Consider the following 26,603-nt stretch of genomic DNA (forward strand, 5'->3'; position numbering starts at 1 on the left):
ATCAGTTGCTTTAAGGAATCTGGATAAATATCTGCTTCGGGTCAATCTAGATGTTCAAAATGTTCCTTTTTAATAACAGGTAGGCTTCTGTACTGAACCACTGCATGAGCTCAGGAACACTTCCAGAAATCACCGTCTGTGGACACAGTTCATCATGTAAATGAGACCACAACACTGCTTCACTGGGTTAAAGCTCAAAAAGCTAACGTCAGGATCTGAAATTCTTTTTTGGAAACCATGTACGCTGTGTCCTGCAGATGAAAGAAGATACACACAGTTCAAGACCCAGCATCTCTGATGGTATGGTATCATACCAGGACATACATGATCAGTGCTGAAATGAACATCATCCAGACAGGTGTAATTAAAAAAAAAAGAAAAAGTCGTAAATAAAAAAACTGTTCTAAAACGGAACTGACGAGACAATAGTAGGAACATCGAAGGTTTTCCAGACACGTTAAGCATATTTATTTACATATGCAAAGAGTGGGGCTTGTCACTAGTGGAAACAATGAAAGTGGGTAATCATGACATACACAACAAGCCAACAAGACATTGGAGAGCAGAGGAAAAGTTTCCAGTGATTCACACAAACAGACTTTCAGAAGCACCAGTTCATGTCATCATCATTTTTCCAAGATATCGCTACTTTTGAGTCTCTGACTACTGGCCTATTGCCCCCATGTTAAACTAATAGTGAAATATGATCCGATATTCAGATGTTTTATTTTGAAATAGACCAGATACCGATGGCTTTCGTTTGAGAACTTGGAGTCTGACTCAGTTACTTCTAAGCAGCTTGACGTGGCTACCATCGAGAATCAACCTGATGTGTATTGTTCACAAAGCGGCGCACCGGGCCGGTGGGACGCGTCGAGAATGGCAACGAACCATTCAGATCACTGCAGTGGTGATGAATGGCTGCAGCCTCATCTGGTTTGAACAGGAGGAACATGACGGACACCAGCTACGACACGAACCATGAACCTGAAGATACAGACATACCCAGGAGCATGAGCCTAGATGTGAACAGACAGGACCAGTCCAAGGATATTAAATACAATCACATGTCGTGATATATATACTGTATATTGGTAACTGATAAAAACCTGCCAAGACAATGACGAACCTGATTGGTCAGACACAGATTAGAAATGAAGAAACCACCTGGAGAACGACAAGGAGACCGACGTTCAAGAAACTCACAAAGAAACCATAAGCCACGAAGATACAAACAAGACAAAATACAAAACAAAGGTGACAATTATCTTCAGTCAATTATAATAGCGCACTGTATGCCAGCTAATTAAGGACATTTCTTAAAGGTGACGAAATCTACTTTCGATTTCACATAAATGGCGTAATTTAAGCTCAGGCTGAATGACAGACGGCTCTCGCCAGAAGGCTCGGCGTGAGCGCGGTTACTTTGCCGTCTCCGTTAGAAGCAGAACTCATTTAACCCCTGAAAATCTTTAGCAACGGTAAACGCACAGAGGGATTGTGTGCCTCTGTCTTAACACCCACTCTCTTTTATTGTCACTCTCGCACTGTTGACTCATTATCAGCCACTCTGGATAACGCCACCTTCTAAATGTAATGTAAAATGTAACCTCGTATTCAAGCTAAATAAATGCAGGAAGTCCTCTTAATGACAAAATGTTTTCTGTTTATGAAGTTTGTTGTGTCAACAAATGTAATAAAGAATAAATAAAAAAAAAAAATCTTGAAGTGCAATACAAAAGCGGTTGCCTTTTTGTAAAGGTTTAACATGTAGACGCATCGACATTGAGTAAAGATTAAAGGCAGTGTATACATTCAGGGGTCTAAATGAGATGAAAAGCAGAACATGGCTTCACTCTTCAGGTCGGAAACCATCGGCGGTGCAGAAACATGTGGAAGCTTTGATGCACAGCGAGCCTGTCATCTCCACCCTGATCAATGTCAGCTCCTCTGACAGGCAAGACCAGCAGGAGAAGTTAAAAATATCCCACAATCACAGACACACACGCAGTCTTTAGAGTGTGCCAGAGCATATTTACATAGTGTGTACGTTGACTGAGGAATACAAAGATTTTCCAAAAAGCAAACAGGTACTCTGAGTAGCAGCCAAAAATAAGTCGACGAGCACTCGAGTGATAATACTTCATATAATGTTTGCCATTCTGGAAAACACAAATGGTCTCCAGCCACTTTGTGAATATTTGCTGCATTTGCATGTTGGTTATTTGATTTGACTTATTTAATATTCATAACGGGGCCGTCACGTAAGCATAGGCGGAAAAGTGGAGGCGTATGTTCATCAATGAAATTCAATACAATGCAACAGGGTTCACAGATTACCAAGAAGTGGATACAATTATTAAAATGATCAAAGAAAACCTTTTTTTTTTTCTTCTTCTTCTTTCATTTACACTTTAGGGGTCCGTTTCTAAACATAGTAATTCTAACTGAACGAATGGAAAATGAACCCTGATCACCACAAAGACACTTTTTGCGACTCACACATAAATCACGTGCACCTCAATGGTACTTCGTTCCCACACAATCTCCTCGCTTTGGTTACGCCACCCACTCACTGCAACGATACACTGAACCCCCCACCACACGCACACACACACACACACACACACCACCCACTCATTCCAATGGTATCACAGATTGAAAACACAGGGAGGGAGTACAGCTAGAAACTGTGTGAGCTGTGTGCACATATTGCTTCAAGGCAACTGTTCTTTTGGAGAAACTGCGAGAGAGCCAAATTTCCAACCAAAACACACGCACAGGTGCACGCACATAAACACGTTCTATAAGTTTTTTTAAACACCGAGACAATTGGGCCAAATTGAATAATGCCTCTTTACAAAAATAGCATCAGAGCCGAACTGCTTTGATTAACCGTCAACGCATGCATTTAGCCGACACTATGCATCTATAGGCAGGTGACAAACACGGTGAGAAATAGGATGAAATATGCACATGCCCCCACACAGGTGTATGTGTGGATTAATAGCATCCACCTCTGAAAAGGTCTGCATTCAAAGGACAATTCATGGTTTGGGAGGTGAGGGACAGATGGCATGCGTTTCCAGGTCCTATCTTACACCTGGTGCAAAGCGGCGCCAAATACAGCTCGAGTGTCTTCCCTAGTTTCACACTGAAGCAGTCGTCACTTTCCCGTGCAGCACCGACACTGTCGTAATAGCTATTTGTGCAGGTACGCGCACGCATGGGCTCGTGGATGTGGTCAGATGCATTTTTAGTTCATCGGTATCTTCAAGAAATACGAGGTAAATGTGCTATAAACTAAAATTTAAAACAATTTAAAAAACAGGTTTGAAAACCCTGCTGCTGTGTTCTTTTGTTATTTTTAGGGCGCATAATACAATCCCACCACAGACAGGTGGCTCACATAGCATGTAATCTCTGCTTATTGCACACAAGGCTTCTGCCAAAATCTTATCAGGAGATGAATATGTGCTCGTCGCTATCAGTTGTTAGGAGCCGCATTTGCACTGAGTATTAAATACGCGCAGTAGACTCTTAGTGTGTGTCCCCATCGTGTTAGTAATAGCTCACTGTTAACTGATGAATCATCCCAAACAGCAACCAAAGATGGGTCAGAATTCAGGAGGAAATGGTGTCACACAGAAATGGTGTCTTTATTAGAAAAATGGTTGTCCTCCGGTGATAAGGCAATGACAATCTGTCTGCTTTACTTTGCGTGACGCCTGAAAGACAGCTATGATTCATTCTGAGATTAACTTCAACCCCATTTGAAGTAAGTTTCGGTACAAATAATAATCCGCCGCTAAAATACCACAAGCAGATTTGGAGACGCCCTAAAGAAGTCCCACCCTGAGTTGTGTGGTGATTCTATTTCTGACATTTTGGCGGCTTCTGTGTTTGCAGTTGTATAGATTCAAGCAGAGAAACCGTGAGATCCTATCTCAGGAGGCCAAACCGGTTTTTCAAGAATAAACGCTGCTGAAGCCTGAAAACTGTGTCATGCGTTTTAAACGTGCATGCATTCAGTCGGCAGCTGTGGCACAGTTCTAGTTCAAATTAAAGATTGATTCAGACTTCTTGTAGTTTGGGGAGGGAGGGGGTGGAGTTTACAGAGAGTGTGAGAGCAAGAGTGATCGTTTAGCTTTAGTAAAGCGAGCAGAGCATTCAAATGAAACACCCTCCTACTAGTCAGAGTCCAACACTGGCACCAGCTAATCCAGCAGCACACAATCCCGGTCGTTATCCTCCCGCCCCGCTCTGTCCTCTTCGTGCCCTCTGTGTACTGATTGCAGCCTGACACTTGTGTACCTGGCGCCCTGCCCATGCGTCTTCATTATTTAGTGTATACATCAAATATCCATGGAAAACACACAAGCACAGGTACACAAACACAAACAGCGTGATGTACATACTCCACACAGTTTTCTCCTCCTTCTCCCTGACTCTGGCTCTTTTCATGTCGCCATCGCTCATCGGTTTGTTACATCACTGCAGCTTATGTTACAGCTCTCGAGAGCACCTGTGGAGTTGGGCTGGGCATAAAGTTACCGACTGCAGTCAGTGCATAGCGAGCTCACCAATGTCACATAGGTTTTCAAAGCTGCACCTTGAAATAAAGTAATTTCACGGTGCTGGGTGCTTTGCGTATGTCAACCTTTCTATTTACAGTGATTTCTTGTGTGAAATGTGCTACTGCCATACAAGTGTCAACACGTTCCGACATTGTCCCAAATGCCGGGATTTTCTTAGGCCTTTTCCCCTCAGGACGGGGCATGCCACTGCACGCACACTTCATTTATTCACAATCCTGTCGCTTTTTACGTCACATTTGGACGACGCAATTTCTAAGCCTGGTTTGATTTGATTTCTAATTTCCTCCTGCTTTCGATAGAAAAAGAATGCAAAGTTCCCTTTTGGACCCTCTCACACACAATGACACACACTGTGACTGCCACCGCGCTCTGAAGTGTCCCGTGTTGCTCCAATTCCGCCCCAACAGTCACATGACGTCGTTATGTAACAAATTGTTGTAAATCAATAAGATCTTCCCACCAGCCTCTCTGCGTATCAATAAGAGGGCTTCAATTCAAGAGCATGCACACCCTTTTTACATTACAATAACGTTGTATTAATATACACAGAGAGTTAGGTTCAGTTAACTTTGATAGAAATATTGGTCACACAAAATCTGAAGCGGTTGCCGATTCATCAAAAAATAGGTAATAAGGCTAAAAAGAGAACTTAAGTTGGGATCTAGTAGATACTTTACTATATTTTTGTCGGTACTTCCCTTTTCCTTCTCTCTTTTCATTTCCTCTAATTCTTTTACTTCCAGTCAGCTATTCAATGGTTTTGTTTCGCTTCCCTCTCGTCTCCTCTCGTCTCCTCTCCTCTGAAATGTTGGCAGGACACTGAATGTCATAAACAGCCTTTCCCTCTAATGAGCAGACAATGTGTGTGTGCTTCTGCATGTCTTTGTGCATATGAGAATCACTGATGCACAGAAAAGTCCCAGATTTAGATGCTGTCGCAAATAGTGGCCATGCAGGTTCAACGCTCCGACTGTACAAAGCTATACCTTCACTTACTCTTTATCAATCTATAGAGGTTTACGGTCTAATGTCTGCTGTACACGGCACGGCACACGATGGATTTGTGTCCGTTCAAACTGAGGTGACTGAGGTTTTCTAAGTACTCGGTTTGCCTGTCACCGTCCAAATACATACATATTTTGTGAATTGGTGTCTCTCAATTGCAGGTGTGAATGTGAGTGTGTGTTTGCCCCGTGATGGACATGCCCAGAGTGTACACAACCTCCGTACGTTTGTGAGCTGGGATCGGCTCCAGCACCCCATGACCAAGTTGGACAAAACAGTATTGATGAAAGATGGATAGATATTTTTGTCTGGCTTTGGTTTTCTAATAGGAACACAAACCTCTGACTGTAAGCCTTTCGTAATCTACTGGTGAAGGTCTTGGCTCCTACTGGTTTGGCTCCTGAATGCTCATACCACAATTCAACATTTGGTATTGTGGGTGAATGTGTGGAATATTGTGATTACCTTGCTAATCATGAGCCGTGACAATCTGATTTCCACGCTGACCGTTATACTGACTGCCTGTCTTTGCTGCTTTTTAACTCCAAAACACCTGCATCACATCTTTTCCCTGAGCACAGCCTGCAGACCTGGCACAGGGTGTAAAAACAGCGTGGCGAGCTAGACGACTGTTGCTGTTTCCTGCTCTTCCTACTGTCTCAGAGAGGAGGAGACGTCCCGAGGAGCCGGGTGAAAGACTCAAAGAAGAAGGCCGGTGCAACAGGAGGAAGACAAAAAGAGGAGCGACATGATAAGGAGGCGAAAGCGAGAAAAAGAAAGTCGATAATCTGAACAAAACACACCATTCACCTTGGGCACCTCCCCTCGTGTCTGTGTGTGTATGTGTGTGTAAGGGCTTATATAAGGGGGAGATCAGCCCACGCCAATGTATAAATACCCACGATGCCGCTGGTGGAGCAGGGAGAAGGGTCAGAGTGAGTCAGCACACCCATAACACTCCTCCTCTTTCTCTCGCTCCTTTCTATCAATCCATCCCTTCTTCCTCTTGTCTTTTCTCCTCCTCCATCTTTCTACCTCTATCAGTTTTCACGCCGCTGCACAAAAACACAGAGCTTTCACTTGGCAGGGAATCTGTGACCTTCAGCTGGCGGTGATCGCAAGACAAACAATGGTGTAAACAAAACAAAACAATCAATTACACTTTCGAAGAAGCCCCCTTTTTCACGTTGAGGTTCAAACATGTCAAAACTTAATGAGGACAAAACGCACATGAGACTGTGGAGATTCACGGCGTTCTTCTCAAACTGTTAGTTTAGATGATCACGCTTCAGCATAACGCAACAAACACCCATTTGAATTCACTTCTCTCAGGACACTCTGTAAAATGCACGTGTTGCATGTCACCAATAGCTGACACGGACAACTCGATAAGTTTATTCATTTTCGGCTCATGGTGGCGTCTGTTACCTGTAGTTTTTGTTCTACAGTGAGTTTAAGACAAAGTATTTGTTTTTTGGTCATGGTAATTCAATGTAAATTCTTTAAGTATCTGTACTTTACCTGGGTTTTCATTTTTGAGTACATTTTTACTTTTGCCTTCTACATTTGAATGTCCGTACATTCCTACGCTTTACATTCTTAAAACTGGCTCCTCGTCTCCACCTCTGAGGATGAATCAGAGTTACAGCGAAAGGACAGAAAAGCTTACAGACACACCCGGTGATGATGCAGATTCAGATTCAATCTCTCCATCACCAAAAACTAGTCATGCTAGTCACTGGTCAACACTGAATCGTTTTCAAAATCAATAATCAATCAATCTTTCCAATAACTAAATTGAGTTACAACAAAAGGTCCAGATCAGACTTCTTTTCTGGAATGATCGTCCCCTGCTCTAAGAGAAGATGCCGCTGGGTCACAGGGGTTTATCGATGAGGAAGAAGCACAGAAGCAGCCACGTCAATGCTTAAGTGTACCGAGAGATACTTTCTGCTCGGATCCTGCCGCGAAAGCATGAAAAGGGTGCTTGACAGTGTCTCATGACCCATAACACACCATGAAAGCAACCCAAAGGTTTACAAAAAGAAAAGTAAATGTTCTAAATGGTTGAATCGGCCACCTCACCTTTACCCAAACGAGCAGGCTTTCACTTGATGACAAAACTGAGGGCAGAAAGATCCACAGACAAGCAGCAAATAGAGGCGGCTGCAGTAAAGCTTATAAAAGGAGAAAACTCAGCACTAGGAAGTGTTTGTGAGTTTATAATTACAAACGTTTGGAAATTTTTAACAGTCAAATGTGAAAAAAAGAATAAATCTATGATGCGGTTGTTTAGTTTGTCCAATCAGATTTGACCCATTAAAATGAAAACCTTTTTTTAATCTTTTTTTTTTTTATAAATAGCACCACATTTCAAACTTTCTTCTTTGTAGCCACAGCAGACAATCTGGAGACTCATTCTTCAATGTCTGCTCCAGATACAGAAATATATCTGGAAAGACTCACTAAATAAATATGTAGCGTGCTCAGCACTATGACACTATGCAGAATTACAATAACAAATATGTCAGTTTCAAAAACATTAATAAGCATTTTCATATGTGTGAATATATTTTTTGGAGACTGTGCTGTCAAATTTATTATCAACCAAAAGTAAAATATATTTCATAGCATTTCATTCTTCACATAATTTACCAAAATGTTATACCTTTAAATAGTTTGACTTACATTTATAGAAAGAAAAAAAAGAAGAAGAAAAAAACTGACAGACCAAACAGTATAACTCATTTTTTTTCAGGAGACACTAAATTCTGGCTGGCTTAATGCCCCGCTCAATTTCATGTTCAGCTCTGTGCCAGCGCTGTTCTGGCACACAATGATTTTACGTGGTCCATCCAACACCTCCAACCTCTAACTCATCCGCGTCCATGGCTTTTTTTTTTTTTTCTCCACTCATTCAGTTTCATTCACTTCATCTCCTTTTCTCATTTCTGTAATCTGGATTCTTCTTTCTTTTGATTTTCCTATCATTTCTTTCTCTTTATAATCTCAATGCACTATAAATTGTTCTTGAACTGTTCTCACTTGAAGCTTGTTCTATGTGCTCTGCCACCATGTTGGCCTCAGTGATTCAGAGACAACAGCTTTTGTTATGTAAACATGGACCCAGGAAGTGACTTCAACCGACAGCTGGGAGGCTGGCGGTTTGAGTCCGCCTTCAAGATGGGAGGATGACTGGGGGGGTCAGGAGTCCTCCACTGTGATTGGCCCAGAGAGGACGAGGAGTGTGTTACAGGAAGTATCCAGACGGAGGACCGCCCCCCCCGCCTATAAGACGCTCTCTTCCTTCACCTTAAGTGTTGGGGGGAGCACTGGCCGGAGACCTGTATGAACCACGTGGTGGTGAGAATGTTCTTGTTAACTATCTCAAGAATGTTGTCCTTAGCCTGCCACAGTTTTGGAACATGCAGGCTACTGAAACTCTCTTATAGTACTCCTGCTCCATTCATACAGCTGCAAACTTGCGGACACGGGAGACAGCCTGTGACTGAACCAATCTGCTGCAGTGTGGGTGTTCGGTGTCTTGCCTTTGGCACCTTGATAGAACTTGTTAGGATGGGGAAGCATATGGTTCCACATGTTTCTTATAAATGGAACAACGATACTCAAACACCAACAAAATGCAACATGCATGAGCCGATCCTAATAACCACATCGCCGGGCAGCATATCAGAACAATGTAAATATCAGTTTATGTACCGACAATGATCATTCCAGCAGCATCTCAGGCAGCAGTAATAGCAAAAATGACATTTACACAGTTAATCTTTGCACCGGCAGTGAGTGTGCGCGCGTTTTTTGTGTGCCTGCGTGGAGAGCTCTTTATTCGCTCTCATAGCAGAAGTACATCTACCTCCGCAACTGCTGAACATGTCCAGCCAACACACGCAGACACACACACATGCACACCTCACCCTGTAATCATCAACTTTTCTTCCCTTTTCCTGCCCTCATCTGTGACTCCCTCCACCCTTCACTCTCGCTCTCACACTCTCTGTAAACTCCCCCGCAAACAATACCTGCTGTTTTGGGCCAGACAGCAAGAAAATAACTGAGGGGAGGGAAGAATAAGTAAATGGAAAGCTTGACTGTGTACAATATGTTTACAGTCTGTACACTTTATATCAGTGTCCCCTGTATTTAATCCACAGAAGGGTGGTCATTATCCTCCACATGTAGTTTTATCTAATTTGCTGATTTGCTCATTAACTCAGAGGGAAAGAGGTGGTATGAAGAGGATGAGTGAGAGAGAGTGGGAGAGAGAGCACAGAGGGGTGAGAATGGAGAGCTGCAGATATTAACAGGAGAGTCGATGAGACTAACAGGTTTGAACACCGAACAATGGACTCAGTACAAGTTGTAAATATGGTACCGTTTATCACATAGGAAAAAACTGCACAACAGATTTATTTTTTTTTAAGGACTTGTAGAACAATACACAGCATGGATGCAGCGCAATAACAAGTCAGCATAATGTGTTTGCAACAAATACCATGTGAAACATGAATTTAAAGAAGCTTATTTTTACATTTCTGGTGCAGCTACTGACAAAGGGGCTTTTAAATGAAACAAAAATTGTGTAAAAGAAAACTCACAAACATTCTTGTATGCAAAAAAAAAAAAAAAAAGCAAATTCAAATGGAACGTTCAAACTATATAATATTGTAGGATGCATCAATAATCTGTTACGTGAAAGCGTTACGTGATAAACCTGAACGCCTCACTCACGGCCGTCAGCTGCCGGAGTTGTGGACCACGGAAAGCAGCACCAGACGGGGTCACGGAGGGCAGAAATATCACTTTTTGGATTAGCAGCATGTATCTAAATGGGGAAGTAGAATCTGGGGGCATGAAGCCTGTTACCGTGAAAATCCATACATTAGCCGCATCAGTGTTTAAGCCGCAGGGTTCAAAGCGTGTGAAAAAAGTATCAGCTTATAGTCCAGACATTACAGTAGTTCTCTTGCCATCAGCCATTCATATACGGCTGACAGATAGAAAGATTGGGGTATAGACGCTTAGAATTGTGCTAAGATTATATAGAACATTCCTGAAAATCCTCATGAAATCATACATGTATGATTTATTTTTTTCAGTTTATGGGTTTAAAGCTTAGCTATCTTTGTCTTTATTCATTTGCCTCAGTTGATACAGATTGATAAGTAGAGACGGGATACGTGTTGTTTTTAACTCCTCCCCATTACCTCAGCAAGCCTTTAAAACATGCAAAATCTCTTTAACAATACAAACAATACTGCTCTTTTCCATGGGGCTGTTTTGTTGAGTCCCGATAGATGGTGGCCATTTTTTCAAGCATACCTCCCAATGTCCCCCTGCTCCAACACACCTCAGTCTGAAGAATAAATCATGTCTGAGCTCTGCTGAAAGCCTGATTATCATGCACTGATTACAACTAGATGCGATGGTGCTCCTGAAAACAATGCAGGACGGTATCAATCCAGAACCAGAATTTAACACTCTGCCATAGAAAGAGAATAAATTCAACGTTTATTCAACATGTGAACATTGCACAGCTTATTCAGGACGACGCCTGCACAACGTATCACAAATTTATTTGCATTGCAATATCAGTAATAAATTATGTTTCCGAGCACTGTGCTTTCATACTGTGGAACCCCAAAATAGCAATTAAAAATAAAATAAAAATGGGATTAACTAATTAGAACGTGTTACTCGATTGACCGTCCGGATAAAGAGAAAAGGCACCGGTATTTGGAAGAAGAAAATTGTAAGTCAACAACATTATCCACTTAAGTCATCATATTGTTATCACAATGCTGAACATTAGCGAATATTCGCTCGCTTGCTCACCTAATGCCATGCAGCCCTCGTAAGTACAAATAATTATGTCATATTCAGCTTATTATTCATCTAAGGCAACAAAATACTCAAACCGGTGGAAGGAAAGCAGCAGAATCTGCTCCTGATTGGCTTTTGTTTATCGATCCACTGGAAAATTCCGAGACACGATAACAATCTCTCATGCTGGAAACTGCCTGGAAGGAGACACTAATCAGATAATAGCTTCAAAGTCAATGCAACTAATCAGGCCAAATTGTGGATGGAGATGGCCTGTGGTTTGACAAAACCGCCATGGGAAGAGTTAAGACTTAAGCTCATCTAAATAAACACGTTGTATGTGTTGTGGTGTTGTGGTTAACGCTCTCGCATCGAAGCAAGAACCTTGTTTGAGTCCAGTTCTGGGATATATGTGTGGAGTTTGCATGTTCTCCCAGTGCGTGGATTTTGTTCCTCCCACAGTTTGAAGCTAATTGATGAGCGATGAAGATAGAGCATGCAGGCGTACGTATTGTATTGTTGCGTGTGGCTAAAAAAAAAAAAAAAAAACCTCTTGGCAGTTCCCCTTTCCACATGTGCACACAAACCCAACCTCATATACAAACAGAAACTGTTTACTTTGAGACAGCTCGGATTTCTTGTAATAATAATGACAGTTAAGACCACAAACAAACAACTCAATGCCGCACTTGAATATCAGTTGTCCTGCCTGCCTGTGGCTTTCCACTGAAATTTGAGTGGGACTTTCATCGTATTACAAAAAGAAAAATGTTACTGTTCGAAGCTGCTTACATTCATTTACATAAAGTACAAGAAGGACAACAATACGGTTCAAATTAGGTGGATGGTATTTTCTAAAAGGGTCAGAGGAAGGGACGTTACAAACTCTGAGAAGGATTGGAACAATTAAAAGAGAGAGAAGAGGAGAGACTGACAGCTGGAGTTCAAACAGAGAGACACAGCGACGAGAGATGTCAGGGACCAAATGACAGATCAGAAGGGAGAGTGGCACAAAAGGAGGAAGTCAAATAAAGAAACAGAAAGATGGAGGGAGATGAAAAAAAAAAAAAGAGGTCTGGGATAACTGCACCCCTGTCGGCTCGTGTCCCTGTTGCTAGGTTACCATCTGCAGATGAATGGGTTAAAGTATCTAAGGAGCAACAGTGACATAGTTAGCCGGTCTCCATCAGAGCGCAACACACACAAAGTAACCGAAAGCGGAATGTCCCCCGATTTAGCGCTTGATTCTGATATTGAACATGCGCGCACAATCCCCCCATTACTGCCACATAACAAACCCAAAACCTGGACGATGCACTACTCAAGAGTAGTGACAAGATCATTTTTGTTTTATTACCTGGCATACTTGCAGGTTAAACACACAATAAGGTCACTGAGAAACAATACGCCCACCACAAGCACGACATAAAAATTATTTGATAACCAGCTTGACATTTCCAGCACACGAAGCTCACAGCAACAGAACATTCATCACCAGACTGTTGCTCATAAAACAAATTCTGTACGTGTAGCGTGTGGTTGAGGTCCGTAACCGTCGATAACACCCCCGAGGAAGATGAGCAGAACCTTCACAACCAGGTTGGGAGAGTTCATCTCAAACTGAAACGCTTGTGCAACAATAACCTGCGAAACGTTGAACAACCCAGAAGCTGGATGACCTCGTGTCCTACAAATTATATCACCGTTTATCTGTTTGGAGCCGTACCCATCACACAATTGCATCTCTCTTCAAAGAACACCTTCAGACCCGCAACAGCAGCACAGCGGCTTTTCTCCTGCACAGTTAGTAATCCAGGTGGGCCTTCACACCTACAAGCCATGACTCATGTGGTAGGCATTTAGCTCATCACATCATCAGCACCAATTTGGCATGACTGCATAGGCTAGAGATCAATTCAAAGATCCCCTACGCTACAGACAACTAACAACCGCCCTCCAACAGTGTTGGAACAGTGGAAATTAAAGCACACGCACACGTTTTCTTCTGCCATCATGTGTCATCAAAACTGGCATTGAAAAACATCTAAAAAGGTACACACAGATTGTTATCACTCAAATGATCATGTTTCAGTTTTGATATTAAACAGCCAATAGGGCTTCCAAGAAACACCTGCTACAAACTGAATCGCAGTTTATGTCAGTTCATTCGTATACCTTACAGCCTTGTTATTACGGCAGTAAAGATAAAAGATATTGTCTAAAACATCAAGATAAACATGAATGATCACTGATTATATGATAGACAAACATCAAAGACGTCACAGGCAATTACCTTGTTCAATAACAGGAGCAATAAAATGCAGACAGATGTCCCAGTGACACTGTAGTGATCATAAAGCACACTCACATCCTGGCAATGGAAAACCACATCAGATGACCAAACAATAAATTAGTTCAAGACACAGGAAAAAAAAAATCCAATTTTCACAACTGAAAAGTTACAACCAGATAAACTGACATTTATACTTCAGTAGAAAAATTATACATGCAAGAGACTTTAAATACAGCCTCATGAAACTTTTCATGAAAGTTTATTAAATTAATGAATACTGGTTTATGATACATCTGACTTTCAACAAATCCTAATGCCAATTAAGGTACAGTATGTAGAATTTAAAGTGATTTAAAGTGGTAAGACGTACATTTAGGCAGCGATAGCCACAGTCCAGTTTCTTTGTTTGTGTTTATGCGAGTTGGATGTCAAACAAGCTTGACCCGCATTGGCTCTGTGATCTGCCCTGATGTGTCTCCAAGGTGTCACCGTAGTAGCGGGTGTACTATTGCCACAAATGTCAACAGCAAGGACAGCCGAGCCCTGAAGGAGACACTGTCAATCGAACACACACACACACACACACACACACACACACACACACACACACACACACACACACACACACACACACACACACACACACACACACACACACACACACACACACACACACACACACACACACACACACACACACACACACACACACACACACACACACACACACACACACACACACACACACACACACACACACACACACACACACACACACACACACACGTTTAGACTCTTTGGGTGTGTGAAAGTAGATCAGTGCAAGAGGAGCTGCTCCTTGGTGGCAAGTCAGTTTCGATTTAGTCTAAGAAAAGCACACCTGTAGAATAACAACAGGAACACAAACTCACACAAAACCGAACCTAATAACTTCTAATCTGGACCTTTTTTTTTTCTGTACCGAGAGTAGAGGAAACTTTCACGCACATTCATGTCACACAGACTAACATTGATTGTGTGCATGCATTTATATTTGTCACACACAAGACGCCACCTTAACACACAAGTTATTAGACTGAGAAGAAGAAACAATTATGGGAGTCAACAAGCTGGGTGTAACTGCAAACTGATTGACAGAAAGAAAAAAAAATAAATCCTGACAAATTACTGACAAGAAAAACAGAAAAACTAAAAAAAGATCAACTGGTTTTATGTCATATTTGTGGTTGTCTGTTACCACTGAATGCACTGAAATCCCTTTTTGTACTTACTTATATTTGAGTACTCTGGGTAATAGAGTTAATAATGTAAAGCAATAAAATTCTCAGAATTATTTTTTAAATTAAATTTTTTAAAGATGCCTGAAATTACTGACAGTAACACATTTTGTAAAGGATAACCTAATTTGCTCTTTTTTTTTTTCTTTTCTCAAGCATGAATTTACCACACAATTCAATAAATATGACTATAATTATAAGTGAGACGATCGTGGGTGGGCTGCAGCGGCAGTAAGCATTCGTGCCACATAGCGAGAATGTCATGGGTTGAAATACCGGCCGGGCCCTTCCTGTGTGGAGTTTGCATGTTCTCCCCGAGCATGCGAGGGTATTCCCCTGTGCGGTTTCCTTCGACAGTCCAAAAACATGCATCTCACTTGTGAATTGTGTGAACATACGAGTGTGTCTGTATCTGCAATCCAAATCCCTTTCCATTCCTGCATGTGAGACGTCGTGTTCATTTAGATACGATGACTATGAATATCTGCGTTGACGCGGGACACAAATGCTTCAGTCCAAGGCTTCAGATGTAGAGAAAAAAATCTATTTCAATAAGACGGCGCTCTCTTCTCCTCTAACAACAATCGGAGCAAGACCTGCGCCTAAGACATATGATTCATGCCATGCTTGCTGTGTGCCACGAGCATTAGTTGCTTCAGATGTGCGTTTATTGTGTCTGAAAAGCACCGCGGGAAGGACAGACAAATCGATACACTATAATGCCGCAATATTTTTGGACCCATCAATATGTAGACTGGAGCTCACAATCAGAGGTGTACGCACGGCAGTAACACGGCATGCAAGACCGCGGAATGGTGTTATACAACACAAACGCTTGGAAACACTGCAAATAAAGTCCTTGAAAATCTGTGTGGACGAGGTCAGCGGCGCACCGACAATGATCAGGAGATGAACTTAAAGAACTCGCATTAAGCACCGGTTACAAAGCTGCTGCGAGGGTTTGCGATGCAAAGTGTGTGTTATTTAAAGCCGGCACTGATTGTGGCGTTTTCTAAATCAAATGAGGAGAAGATAAACTGCACAAGTGCTTAATTTATGAAACCTGTTACATTAAACTTCTTTAAGACTCTCAGCCAAACTGTGTATGTAACAGAGGAGCAGCCTCTCAAATCCAAGCTCCAGTCTAACACCCACAATGTCAACAGTTCAAGAAACTCTGGAAAACGCTATGTCTGTATCATTTGAGAAAGAAATAGTGCATTCGCAGAGACAGTCAAGAGCTCAGAAGACGGTAGTTGTGGCATCGTATGGTTACTTCCTATCTCAGGAGGAAATGACATCAATTGCGAGATGCTTCCTATGGATAACGCTCTGAGGAGGAATGTGTCTTTAAATAGTTGAAGAAAATTACATCTATTATCACTCATGTATACAAGCCATTGTATTAATAAAATCAGCAATCAGTGAATATTTCCCTCATCTGAAGTGCTCAACTTTCACTGAACATGACAAACTCATTCCCATCATCTAACAGGTCTATTTCTTAGTTTTATGTGTAACACCAATAACATACTGTACATTTTGCCTTTTAATTTTTAAATATTGTGATTAAAGGTGTGAATAGAAAAACATTATTTCCACATTACACTGTAAACTCTGAACAACATAACAACAAAGAAGAATTTCACATTTTAGAATTAAGCTTCTTCTTATGACTTATTTAAGTTCCATGGATAAGTTTTGATCTTATGACTGTAGAATAGTCAAGAATGTGCGATGAGAGACTGCTTCCATCTTTCTTTACAGGATAACCTCACCTTTCAATATCTGGCAGTTTTTTCCAATATGACTGTGTTTTTCAACGTGCAAGTTGCAAATGTGTCCAACGCTAATGAGTCTTTTCTGTGACTGGATAGTTTAACGGTCATCAGGGCCACCAGAATGATTAGTGCTTGCATACAAAGTGTTACTTCTGTACTTTCTTTTTGAATTAAAAACTGTCGAGGTTGTGAGAAGTTGGCATGCTGTATGTTGACTGTAGCAACAGGCAAGTAAAATAAAATAAAAAAGATTTGGAATATATATATGGCATATTTTTGTCCAAAAAAACCAGCACTCCTGTCCTGAATAACATCAGCACTGAAAACCTCACAGCTTCATTCCAGTAATTACTAATTAATTCTTTCCGATTCTTCGTGATGAATACCTCCGTCTGCCTTGGTAACCTCAATCTGTATTCCTAATGATTTTTAATGTTCACCCTTCACACCTACACACCCAGCCCTCCCTCCGGTTCCTGCCCCCTTTCCATCCATCCACCCATCCACCCATCCGTCCGGTGTTACTCTCAGTGGAACACTTTAGCTATTTATAAAAGCATCAAAGCCCACAGCTTCTAGCACACGGCCACTTGAGAGAAAGAGGGGGAGACTGAGAGGTGTGTGTGTGGGTGGGTGTGTGTGTGGGGGGGGGGGCTGTAAGTAAAGCGAGAGAAGAGAGAAAGAAGTTAGAAAGGGATGTAGGGAGTCGAACAGAGGTAAAACGTGGGGAGGGGACGAACAGAAAAGGGCAAGAAGAGCATGCTGTCCACAGAGCCAAGTAAAGGCAGCAGGCGGATGAGAAACCACACACACACACACAAAGATGAGAAGGGTTAAAACAAGAAGATGAAAGAGAAAGGAAAAGTTAGAAAGGAGAGACCAGCAGGTCAGAAGAAGCAAAGAGTTAGAAAAAGGAAAAAAAAAAATCAAAGACAGGATGATGAAGTCCAATGTTTTTCAGCATCCCACTTTGCTCCAGGATCTCAGTCATACACATCAGATCAGTGCCCCCCCCCGCCCCCTACCTGCATGTTCAATGTGCTCATACATGACGGTCCATTTTGTTCTGTGCATGCATTTGGTGTGTGAGAGCATGTGCATGTGCCAGTGTGTTTGGATGTGTAGGAGGCAGGTTTTAAGATCCTAAGACCTCCCACCCACACAGGTTGGAGTCGCAGCAGCACCTGAGCTTCATTCGGCATTGCCAACAGACACCAGTGTTTGCAAATATTCACTCACTCACTTGAACCTGAAGAGACTCATGAAAAGGCAGAGTGTGAATCCGGAGGAACTGTGGGCATTGTGCCCAACAGCAGCCTGATGTGTTCTGGTGAAAGCCAGAGACACCCGCTTAAACCCAAACACAAAAGATGGCATGAGGCAAAAGGAAGACTGAACAAAGCTCTTGATTTGTAGGTATATATGAAGGCAAGTACGCATTTTTTACCCTTTTGGACAACACCGATTGGGGTCTAATTAAAGATATTACCTTTTCCCTTCTCTAATCTCTTTTCCACCTCTTTCCTCTGTACATTATCTTACACTGCCTCTCTGCTAAAGTGCTCTTTTTGCATACCTATTCACTTTTTTGTGACTATCTGCGTCGTATAATTTATTCTATTTTTTGGAGTACACTTCATGTGCAGTAGCGGACCAATTTGGTTTCACACACACACAAAAGATTGTCTCTCAGGCATCGTCAGTGATAGCTGTGTGCATGCGGCTACAGACTTCGCCGAATCATTAAACACATCACATTATAAAGTCAGTCTCTTTAGGAAGCTGAACACAAAAGTGGATTGAACGCATGGTGGAGAAACTTGGCGTGCATCACCTCAATTACGGCCCCGCATTGTTCTACCTCAACCTTTATGAATTCCTCGTACGTATTCTCTCAGTGCACACTGTAGAATATATCATTCATATTACATAATGTTCAATTATAACACCACTGAAGATTTTTTGGTTGGACGTACAACATATTTTTTATACTTATGTATTTTCTTTGCACTTTAGAAAGAGCGACTTAAACCTTAAAGGATATCTCATGCAATCCTTCCCTCCTTCCTACATGCTTCCCACTCACTATTTCCCCCTTTTGTCTCTCTCTCTCTCTCTCTTCCCTCTATGAATTCCACCCCCACTAATTCATTATGTCTTCTTGTGCTTCTGCCTCCAAGCCTTCTTCTCATCTCATCACCTTCCCTTTCCATCTTTTCATGCCGTTTCATTCTGATTTTCTTTTTCCACCCAATCCTACTTCTTTCCCTCCTCACTCTGCCATTTCCAGCGCTTCTCCCACATCCTGCCACTCAGTGTCCCCTACATCTCCGTCTCTCTTGAGCTCTGCGAAGGGATAATTTGTCCATTACGTCTGTAATGAGACAGTGGAGGACACTCAACGGCCTGTTGCAAACTGAAACCCAACTTATTACCACACGGATTTAGAAACACGTGCATAAAAGCACACACAAAACCAATCACGTGGACACCGAAGAGTGCACACAATTTTGCACAAGCAGCCATTAAGGAAATAAGTGCTCACTCGCTCAATAAATGGGACATGAAACACGTGCGTACACTCAGAGACTTAACGCCGAGAAGTATGAAATATGCCCCACTCGCACACGCATATACACATTTCTTAGAAACACCATATTACATAATATAAGCTGCTAGCGCGCTTCGGGTTCGACACTTTTTTTCCATGAAAGACAAGGCGGCCTCACTGAGGCATTTAGAGCCCATTGTTTATAGCAACAATAACATTGATATTCAGCCACTCCAATAATGCACTCGGTAATAAAATGTGAAAAACAATCAGCAGCATTAGTTGAACTCAACAACCAATCTAGAAACCAACCCGTTAATTACTGAAAGAGTAACTGATCATAAAAATTACAATCGACTGCAGTCCAATACAGAAGATCTAAAAGGGGATTTGATTTGCGGGGGAAGTGTTATGAGTTTTAAAACTTGAATTGTTTACTGTGCAGTATTTTTGTGTGTGTACTATAAATGTTTTATCATCAGATTAGGTCTTGACCGTTGGTCAAAACTAGTCTACAGTGTAAGCTGCAATGACTGGCCGCGACGGCCCCTTTAAGAAAGGCAGCAAGCAAATTCAACTGAGAGCTTCACACTCTTCTTTCCTCGAGGACAAAGATATTCTTCAGATCAAAATATGAGCGAACCGAAGCAACCTAGTATGGTGTTTGAGAAAACTCTAACAATATAAACCACAGTATTCACTGAATCTTCCGCTTACAGACTTCTGGATTTATATCTGAAAAATCGGTAAAATCGTACCAATACATATGGACCAAAATTACATTGATTGTGTCTAAGTTAATATAACTTTTAATATGTTCATAAGAAACATCAACAGACTTTAAAAGTTGTGGAAATAGAAAATTCGTTACAAAGTTACAAAGTCCAATCTTTATGATAAACACTCGTAAATTCATAACCACGTGCATTACACAGTATATAATCATTCAGACCGAGACGAAGCCATGAAAATACAAGTTAATGAAGCGAGACTTTTTCATGGGTCATTTTATCACATCAGCCTGGCACGTGATTTGGTGACAGGGATAATATCACGTCTGACTATTATCATTACGTGGTCTCAACATTTGCATCAGAACAAGTCAGTGATAGTTTTTCCAAGTCAAAACTCGTTCAGGCAAAAGTCAGAGCCAACTCTATGGAAAATATGAGAAACAATGTGAACGATGAAAAACCATCAATCACTGATGTCAGATGTGCATTTTTTCTTTTTCAAATTCTAAAGATGTGTTTTTCTCAGATGTCACACGATATTGCAAAATATATAATTTCAGTTTTTTCTCTGGACTAAATTACAAAAGCTTAAATGAGATTTCTAGTTGATCCAAACCATTTTAAATGGGGTAGCAGGTTTGGGGTTTAGGGTTCAAATACATTGAATCCATGAAGTCAGTGTTCGTGCTCACAAAGGTAGAACGAAAGAAAGAAAGAAATGTCTGCCTGCATGACCTTGGGGAGGAACTCCCTTTCTCCCCGAGCTGCTGGGAAGTGGCACCCTGTTCCAGATAATAAAAAATAAAAAAACCTCAGGATACACAAACACATGAACATATACACACACACCTGATAGAAAAAGGTAGGCGTGAACTGTTGCTGAGCACAGCCAGTCCCTCATACTCTCAAACACACTCGTTTTATCATTGACTTGCAGTGGGATCAGAAATTTTACATCTCAAGTACTCATTTTTTTTTTCCCCGTCATTGATTCATCTGTCAATCAGCCCTCTTCACATTCTGGTATCAGGATGCATAGGTGCCACCAACAAACACCTACTGAACACCTTTTAGTCTCCAGAAGACCCCTGCAGTGCAGGAGATGTGGCCCCTAAAGGATCCTATTGACCCGGTACGTATACACATTGGCTAATTACCAGCGAACCCACTGCTGTGTTGAGAAGGCTCCCTTCCATCCTACACCATATAGACGGTTGTGTCTGAATGTTTCACTGTTGCTAGGAGACGTAAAAATCCTTGAATATCCTGTTGGTTGTTAGTACAGTGGGAAAAAAAAAAAACAGACTTCAAGCAATCTGAAAAAAAAAAAGGGAAAAAATACAAATCACCCTCACAATCTCTGTCATGCTTGTGCGACAGCTTATGTCATTTCCTGTGGCAAGGGCTGCAAAGTGGGTGCTCAATCTGTCTCTACTGCACAGTATGGAGATGGAGGGCAATATTTAGAAAGGGGGCAGACAACGAAGAAAAGGTAAATCATCAAAGATGCGAACTGCTTTAGACGGTTTCCCCGAGAATATAGTTAAATCGTTATTTTATTCCAGTTCTTCCCATCAGCTCATGCAACAACGCTTGTGTTAATATTGGCACGGAAATGTCCAGAAACCCTAATGAGACCAAGTGGTTTGTACCGAGCATGTGATCAAATGAGATATTTGTGAAATGTTTAACGCTGCAGGAAATGCTGACGTCATATATTCAAGCATGAACAAAGACAAACCGTATCCTACATTCGGGGTGCATGTATGTGAAGAATGGTTCAACAGTTTTTTTTAAACACATTGCGACTCGTCCGATCGTGGAAATGACGCATAGTTTACGGTCACAAAGACTGCAAACAGATCAGATGTTATCAGTGATAATTCAGCTTTTCCTGGTTTGACTAGTCAAATAACTTTTGTTTGGTGTTATGTGTGAAAAAAAGGAAGTGCCCACTTCACAACCTGAGAGACTGCGCATCTAAAAATAGCATATTTGTTTGAGGAGTATGAGCTTTCCCTCTCCACTGATGTTTAAAGGAAGATGAAAACACTTTATTGTGTTACTCGTCTGACAAGAAGCGATAAATCCAAACAATTTGAGCATCGCAAAGCGAACCAAAAAGGTTTTTTTTTTTGTTTTGTTTTTTAAACTGAACCAGAACCACGTACTCCATGTTGCAAAATTATTAGTTTTTATTTTTCTCAGAAGACTTCATGCTGTTGTTATTTGTTCCCAACAAACACAAATTGCCTGGCTGCTACTGTTTGAATGAATCAGATGCCAGGCGGACTGAGTGGCTTGTCAAGCTTTAGGCTTCTATTGAGCTTTAGATATTCTGTTTATTAAAACCTACAACACTGTCATCCATCACAAATACCGTTGCATAAACATGTATGTCCTCATTTTAGCGGCTGTCGTCAGTATTATAATAGAATACATTAAAAAAAAAAAAAAAACATTCACATTAATGATCATGTTTTATACATTTATGTAAAGCAAGCGATAGTTTGAACCTGGAAGACTGCTGAGAAGAAAGAGGACTAGAAATTAATTTTCAAAGAGAGGAGTGGCAGAGTGGCAATAAGTGGCACTGGAAAGAAAAACAATTAGGAGAAGGTAAGGCCAAGGTAAGGCTACCACGTTGACACTCGATCAGTAAGGGATACGGAGCAACACCGTCTAGTGTGTGTGTGTGTGTGTGTGTGTGTGTGTGTGTGTGTGTGGCCTACCTTGACACTGAAATCCCTGCTTGCCAAAACCCCTGCAGAGAGAACAAACGAAGTTAAAAAAAAAGAAAAAGAAAGAAAAGATACTGAAATATGCAGACTGACAGGATTCACACAGAGAACACTTGCTAAACTATATTCACTCTCCTTTTTCACCTCAAGTAAGATTTCTGGCATTTGTTAAACACAGTCTGCCTTTTTTTTTTCTATTTTTTTTATTGCGGCACTAAAGTTTTCAATTCAAAACAGTAGTTCCCTCATAGACACACACAAACACGCCTACAGAAGAATGCAAGTGAAGGGGACACGCAATAATTACATGCACAATGTGCCGAGGCCAGCTTAAGTGTACAACCACAGTCACACACAGACTGATCTGATGGGAGGGGCTTTCAGCTGCCCTGGGGCAACAAGGACAGCCACACCTAGTGGCATGGGGAATGCTCAGTTGCCTGCAGGTGCACACACACACACACACACATACACACATGCACACACTCAGCTAAGGTCATTTTCATATTGTGCCTGCAAATAGATAATCTGTCAGGGAGTGAAATCACTCAGTGCGCCCATTGTTCTTTTTCATTATGCTTATTGACCCAGATAGATTGATAGATTCCCAATCTAAACAGGTCAAACAACTTACATAGGGCTCAGAGTGTTCCTCTTTTCAGGGGTATTTACAAACAGTGGTTGCCATCCCATTAGACTCCCACGAACACAGTCTTCTAGGTCACATCGTTTAGCCATTCAGAAATTAAAAAGCTTGTCGCAGGACTTAAATAACAGCCGCTTGGGGAATAGTGCACAGCGCAGATGATAATAATACACACGACCAATTAGGCCAAACCGGAGCTGGAAAATCATTTTAGAACCTTCGGCGCAGGGGCTGTAAGACTGTCTAGTAAACCCTGATGGGCTCCGTGGTGACATGTCTGTACAGGAGGAGAGAAGGAAGGAGCAGGAGGAAGGAGAGGAGGCGTGAGGTGGAAGTTGTGTCAGCCGCCGTGTCAGCGTTTGAAACACTTGTGTTACCACTCGGGTTATCTCCGCTGGCTGCGCTTCATTGCTTCGCAAGGCTTTTGGGCATCGTGTTTAATTTTAACAGCCGCTCAGCTTCTCTGCCTACCTAATACCACCAAACAATGATCTTCAGCGGTTTCTTTTCTTAAACCGGCCGCCCACACATTTCCCTGTCTTTCCTCCTGCCCTGCATTTCCTATTTAGTATCAACAAGTTCCCTGAATAATCCTGAAATCGATATTTATTTTGAGAAAGCTGTGCAACCAGTGGACCCGTCCCACTTTCTTTATTCTTGCTGTAACTTAATGATGTAACCCTATCAATCACAAGAAGACGCTTCTTTGAACATACACGGATCTTATGTTTAGTTTTTTTTTTTTAATCATTTAAGACCTATCCAAGTAGGTTATGCTTTCTGAACCTCCTATAACTTTATCTTAAAGCTGCAACAGGCAAAGGACTGTAAGATATAGGATGAAGTTAAAAGCAGTTGCGCCGTGCGTGCGCGCCGTTCCTCACCAGATGAAGTCGGTGCAGTGGCTGCAGAAGGTGGGCTGCTTGAAGAAGCGCGCGATGAATTTGTGGTCCTTCACCTCGTGCACGTTCTTCTGCCGGAGCGCTCCCTGGCGCGCGAAGCCCCGCACGGGCTGACTGGGTCCGTCCTCCCCGTCGCTGTTGTTCGCCGCCGAGTCTGCCATCGCCGCGCGCTTGTCCGTGCAGCCGTCTGTGTTCACCTGGACGCGAGCGCCGGTCGGAGCCAGGGAATCAGAATCAAGCACGCCTTCCAGTGGAGTGCTGGGAAGTCAGGGGAGTCTTTTTTAAAACCGCGGGGATGAGAGGGTGGTCAGTTATCTGCAGTTTGTTGCGCGTTTTGTGGTTGTTGTTTTTTGGTGATCTTGTCCGCCAGTTGATTATATGAGCTGCTGCTGCTGCTGCCGGAGCTGCGCTCGCTGCCTTCCGCCCGCTTCCTCTTTTCTCTCTGAGAGCGAGCGAGAGAGAGAGAGAGAAACAGAGGGAGAGAGAGAGAGCGAGAGAGAGAGAGAGAAACAGAGAGAGAGAGAGAGCCTTATCCACACATTGATTGTATGCGTGATGCACATATATTCGTCATAGCAACCAGAAACACACTTATTAGAAATATCCTCCTCTCGGGTTATGACCCTTTTGTAGGTCAATTAAGAAAAGAATACAAATTGATGTGTCCAGCCATTTTTTTTTTTTTTGGTGTGCTGAGTTTGCATGTTCTCCTTTTGCTGCATGGGTTTGAATGCTTTCACTTGGCTATTTGAAATGGCTGTCTGTCTCTCTGTGCTGGCTCTTTGACATGTGATGATCTGGAAACCTGGCGTACCCCCTAGGATCGGTTATATCCACACACAACCTGGCTGAACTGGATGAAGAGGTATGGTGGAAGATGTATGCAGAGTGGTTAACAGAGAGAGTTCACAGTCTTGCGTCATAGCAAGAAGCCCAGTTTGGATCACAGGCTGGGCTGATGGACCTTTCGGTGTTCAAACACATGCAGGCTACTTGGTGAAAGTAACACTGATGTCTTGTGAGAGACTGGAAACCTGCACCCTGCCTTCACCCAGTCAACTGGAATCACCATCCAGGGCCCTGCAACCCTGCCTTGGATAAAGTGGTTCATACGATTTATTTCAAATTATCATTGGTTTTGAAGGCGGCTACGTTGTGCTGTGTGCAGCCTATCCGCATAACTTCAACCGTTTTCACTGTGTTGGCGAGGAAGAGGAAGAGAGAAAGACTAAACGTGTTTCTAGAGGTATGCAAATAACGACTCATGGAAAAGCTGATAAGGACTCACATTTTCTTTGTTATTTCATTCTATGTGTGTGCGTGTGTGTGTGTGTGTGGGTCATGCGTTTACTCAAAACTGTAATGAAATACATCACAGTGTGATATTTTGGAGGTAATCCAGATGAAGTACATAACCCAAGCATTGCTGCGTCACCATGTTTTCAGGACGGGGGGGAAAAAACACCTATTGTGTGGTGTTTGCATTTTTTCCTTGTACATTTGTGAGTTTTCTCTTGGTACTCAAGTTTCTTCCCACAATCTAAAAAAGTACGCACTCGATTCTGAAAGTACCTCTAGGTTTGAATGTCAGTGTGACCGTATCTCTACTTGCTATATGATGGAACTGCCAACATGTTCAGGGTGTACAATATCTTCAGTCATAGTCTGCTGGGACTGGCTGAAGCCCACTGAAACTGAAACTTTACCGGTTTGAAACATACAAATCACATTAGAATGTATCAATACAGTGCGCTTTGTCGGACCATGTTGTGTCATACTGAATATAGACTGATATTACTTTAACTAAAGTCAAGTTTTCTAAGTACAATATGACCTCTGTGGGTTAGTTGTACGTCACACGTCTGGTACGGACAGTAGGTGTGATCTTATCCACTTTTGACCTTTTACAATGTTCATTTCGACATTTCACGTCATCCTTTCCTTGTTTCCGTCCATCCTCTATGCTTCTTTAAAGGGGACATATCATGCTAAATCCACTTTTTTAGCCCTTAAATGCATGTTGTTGTATATTTAGAGTGTTTAGAAGTACAGAAAAGTTCAAAGTAGTCTCTTCAGGTGCTCCGTTGATATCTTTATATTCTGTTTTGGTCATATTTTGCTATCCGTTTCGATTTTTCTATTCTCTATTACGTTTTTTGAACTATTACGTCACAGTATTCCCGGCGGAACTGCCAAATTAGGACATCGACACTTCGAGCAATCCGCCATTTTTG

General features: G+C 42.0%; 1 protein-coding gene across 1 annotated transcript in view; it reads right to left on the bottom strand.

The window, feature by feature from the left end:
- Nucleotides 1-24,813, bottom strand: part of LOC308124968 (protein kinase C beta type) — a 73,671-nt gene extending 48,858 nt beyond the window's left edge. Inside the window, exons 1-2 of the mRNA XM_080488396.1 lie at nucleotides 24,352-24,813; nucleotides 22,813-22,844 (exon numbers count right to left, since the gene is read on the bottom strand). Of these exons, the coding sequence (XP_080344522.1) occupies nucleotides 22,813-22,844; nucleotides 24,352-24,530 (211 nt within the window). The 5' untranslated portion in view covers nucleotides 24,531-24,813. The remainder of the gene's footprint in view (nucleotides 1-22,812; nucleotides 22,845-24,351) is intronic.
- Between the last annotated feature and the right edge of the window lie 1,790 nt (nucleotides 24,814-26,603).

This window comes from Lipophrys pholis, assembly GCF_963383615.2.
Source record: "Lipophrys pholis genome assembly, chromosome: 19".
NCBI classification, from domain to species: Eukaryota; Metazoa; Chordata; class Actinopteri; order Blenniiformes; family Blenniidae; genus Lipophrys; species Lipophrys pholis.